This window comes from Haematobia irritans, chromosome 2 (assembly GCF_050003625.1).
Source record: "Haematobia irritans isolate KBUSLIRL chromosome 2, ASM5000362v1, whole genome shotgun sequence".
NCBI lineage: Eukaryota > Metazoa > Arthropoda > Insecta > Diptera > Muscidae > Haematobia > Haematobia irritans.
In genome coordinates, this window is record NC_134398.1 from 113726072 (window position 1) to 113730361 (window position 4290).

General features: G+C 32.8%; 1 protein-coding gene across 1 annotated transcript; it reads right to left on the bottom strand.

Moving 5' to 3' along the window:
• Window positions 1–405: 405 nt before the first annotated feature.
• On the bottom strand, window positions 406–2213 carry LOC142223842 (uncharacterized). Its single transcript, XM_075293686.1, has 2 exons — window positions 1398–2213; window positions 406–1345 (listed from the first exon to the last, which is right to left on the bottom strand). Exons 1-2 carry the CDS (start codon window positions 1906–1908, stop codon window positions 1098–1100), a joined length of 759 nt encoding a protein of 252 aa, XP_075149801.1. The 5' UTR covers window positions 1909–2213; the 3' UTR covers window positions 406–1097.
• Window positions 2214–4290: the final 2077 nt, after the last annotated feature.

Below are 4290 nucleotides of genomic sequence, written 5' to 3' on the forward strand. Positions count from 1 at the left end.
CCAAATAGAGATCTCGTTGTACAAAATTTTCGAAGTCATATTGAATTATATCAATATCCAAGTCGGTAGGTATAATTTTAGAACGAAGAGAGTTGATAGCCAAAATTAGATCTTGCAATAATTTTGTAGAGTTCGCATTGTTGCTCTGGAAACTTTTGTTAATACGTTGCATTTCTTTTAATATAGGTTTAAGAAATAGAAGATATAAGTGAATATGCTCGTCGTTATATAGATCGCTTAAAATTTTTGCCTTGTGGCATTTTTCGTTATGAGAGGCCAACTTGAAGTGTAATTTTAATTCAATCCATTGCTCAAGCACTCTGCTAACTGTCCCTTCAATAGAAAGCCATCGGGTATCACTTACTCTAGGGATTTTTAGAGGATCCTTAAAAGTTAAATATAAAGTTTTACTTTTGAACCAAATATAAATGTTTATTTAGTCTCTTTCAAACTGTATACAATTTGTCCTAATGTTAATGTTGTTATTATTTTATTTTTCTAACACCTAAAATAAATACCTAATAACTTAAAATATAAAGGTTTGTTTAGTTTCATTCAAAATATATATCGTCATATGCAATAAAAAAACGTAACTTGCATTGCAAACAATTTACAGGTGAAGCAAAAAACTAAGTTAAAATTCCTTGCGCTTGCTTATTACGCTTTTATAATTTTGATAATAAAATGGTCATTTTTTAGTCCTATGACGTTAAAACTTTACAGGTACGTGTATTTTGATGCGGTTCGTTGTAATCAATCAAAAAGTTGACTTTGAATTTTTTGTAACATACCTTTTTTTATTTCATATGACGATATATAATTTGTCTTAATGTTAATGTTGTTATTATGTTATTTTTCTAACACCTAAACTAAATAACTAGTTATCTAAAATAATTTATTAACTACTATTTTATTTATGGTTATAGTTATGTACCTTATCATTATTTATGAGTTGATAGATATTCTTATACGCTAATTGACGATTCGAACTCTTTGAAAACCAATTGTATGTTTCATATATTAAAAACTCAAGTGTGTCAGGAAGAAACTTCCCACAAGAATAGTTTACGGCAAGTTGCACAGAGTGGCAAACACATCTAATTAAAATAAGTGATGGTATAGGTTTTTTTAATTCTGCGTAGACTCCTCGATTTCTTCCCTTCATAACACTTGCATTGTCTGTTCCGATGCCGATTAAGTTTTTTTGGGTCTAATTTCCAGTTGTTTAACTCTTCTAGTAATGCATTTACGATGCCTACAGCATCTCCACTATCTAGTTGAACTAGACCTAAAAATGTTGATGTGATTTTACCTCGTTCCATTGAAAAATAATTGATCACAATGCCTTCAAAGAAAACGAATTACTATTTTGTTAATATACTAGTTATTTCCCTTACCAAGAAGTTTTGTTACACTTATGTCTGTTGACTCATCCAGCAGAATACTAAATTTGCTTTTTCCAATGTCATTACGCAAATCTTCTTTGAAGTGAGGCGATAAAACATTTCTAATTATGTTGGCACATTTCGTTCTTTGCATTTTTATCACTTCAGCTGAGTTCGATTTGTAGAAGTTTTGAATACACAATTTTGTTAAATGGTCAATGGTTCCAATTGAGGTATGCTCTGCAACAAATAAACAAAGAGCTGCCTCTTGCTCGGCTGATTTGGTTAACGTTGGTACAAAATTTAACTTGTTGCTTTGAACAAAACAATTTGCCCGACTTATATGCTTTTTAGTCTTTGCATGAGCTCTTAAATCAAAAACTTTTGCATTAATACTGCATTTGCAGTAAGTACAAAATGCCTTCGTTTCGTCTGAAGCATCCTTTGCTACCCAATCTTTAAATTCTTTCTGCTGCATCCAAGAATCTCTAATTTTTTGTTTGTAAATTATTTTCGGAGACATTTTCACAGAACACACGATTGCAGTTACTTTTTTTGAAGTTTTTCCGATTACACAAAGGAAGAGATTAATAATCGAAATTTACACGTACTTGGTGCTTCCAATCGATATCTAAAAAATCGAAATCCTTTATCGTTTTGCTTTTGATAACGAAAACTCAACATTGTTGCCATATTTAAAAAATAGCCAAAAGTAGCAAAATTGAAATGAAAAATTGCTAGATTTCTAGCTAATAGCAATTATAAACGTTTTCTAGCAGATCAAAATAAAAAATAGCTAGATCTAGCTATAAAATAGCTAAATTGGCATCACTGGTGAAGAGGAAAGTCAGACGGGGCCGACAATATCATACCCTACAGTACCCCTACTAAATTAGTAAACATACCTATTTGGGGGTATTATTAAAATAAGTTTGTGAGATAAATCTGGGTCGCATACAATGTGGCAGATACCTCTCACTTTTTCCCATATCTGTATATAAGAAAATTAAGGTTTACATGTTTACGGGAGCTATATCTAAAGCTGAACCGATTTCAACCAAATTTTGCATGAATAGCTAGAATGTACTCCCTGTGCAAAATTTCACATATATTGGAGTAAAAGTTTGGCCTCTGTGTTCATATGAGAGTATATCGGGTGAAAGATAAATATCTGAATCGATTTCTTCAAACATCAATAGTGTCTCACTCTGACCGAAAATACATTACATATTTGTACCAAATTGGATTAAAACTGCAACCTAGAATTTGATTACAAAAATGTGTTCACAGGCAGACGGACATGGCTGACTCGAATCTGGTGCCGGCTCTGAGCAATATTGCCAAATAAACCATGTGTCTATCATGTCTCCATCTGGGTGTTGGTAACATATGCAGTAACTAATAATAATCCTCTCAACAGAGCGGTTAAGGGTAGAAAAGAGATACACTGCAAAATATTGTTGTGAGACCAAATATTTCTCTGATATAAAGTTTTTTCCTTATTCAAAAGTCGATAAACTTGTCAATGAAATCGTGTTGTTGGAATTAAGTAATTCGACTTTAAAATGGGTATCTTTACATTAAACAAACTGTTTGACCAAGGCTTTATGTATCTTGATTACAGAGCAAAATAAGTTCAAATATAGGATATGTGTTTAAAAAATTAATTTTAACGACCGGTTTTACTTAAATTGAAGTCTGGACATAGAAAGAAGAGTTGTCGTTAACACATTTCTAAAGCACTTTTTAGTATCTAGTATGCAAAATTCAAATTTAAAAGAGAATCATGTTTTGAACGTATCCTTACATGAATTCTCTGCTTCTCAGCGTTGGCATCAATACCAAAATTATTAGTGTAAAGATAAAATTTTCTCTGTGTAGAATATCTCTCTCACTAAAACAATAATTCATAATTTTAATAGAAACAAACTCCATGAAAAATGTTAAGTTCTGAAAAATACTTTGAGTAAGAGTCCACCACATGTAAACTTGCATGCTAAGAGCCCACCCGACCAAAGTGCCGAGAAATGGCGAACGTTCGCTAAAGCGAACATTTTTCGAAATAAATTAACGCGCACATTATTCGAGAAAAGTTCGATAATAGAAAAATTTCGAACTTTCGTTGTTTCGAAGTAATAACGAATATTTTTCGGCTTATTTGTTGGTATTCCGCCATGTTTGTTTTTGACAAAGACAGAGATTAAAAAGTAATTTCAGTTTAAGAAATTGTTAAGAGCGGGTGAAGTGTCTTAGCGCATCTAGGTTAGGTTAGGTTAGGTTAGGTGGCAGCCCGATGTATCAGGCTCACTTAGACTATTCAGTCCATTGTGATACCACATTGGTGAACTTCTCTCTTATCACTGAGTGCTGCCCGATTCCATGTTAAGCTCAATGACAAGGGACCTCCATTTTATAGCCGAGTATGAACGGCGTTCCACATTGCAGTGAAACCACTTAGAGAAGTTTTGAAACCCTCAGAAATGTCACCAGCATTACTGAGGTGGGATAATCCACCGCTGAAAAACTTTTTGGTGTTCGGTCGAAGCAGGAATCGAACCCACGACCTTGTGTATGCAAGGCGGGCATGCTAACCATTGCACCACGGTGGCTCCCTCATAGAGCTCTAAAAGAGCTAAGTAATTTATTTATATATCTTTTAAAAAACTACCAATTTTCTTTCTTGTTTAATTTGCAGATGTATCCAGGAAAATGTTACTCATTGATAATAGTCCTTTTCAATGGCATAGCCACGACCTGGTTAATAAGAAATTCCGCACAAAGAAGTCAATGCAGTGCCTTAAATCACTTCAAATATATATTCCTAAATGTAAATATTTTAAGTATTTTGATCGCAACACTAATATCTATATTATTTTGTATTATAATTATCTATATTGTGTTGTAA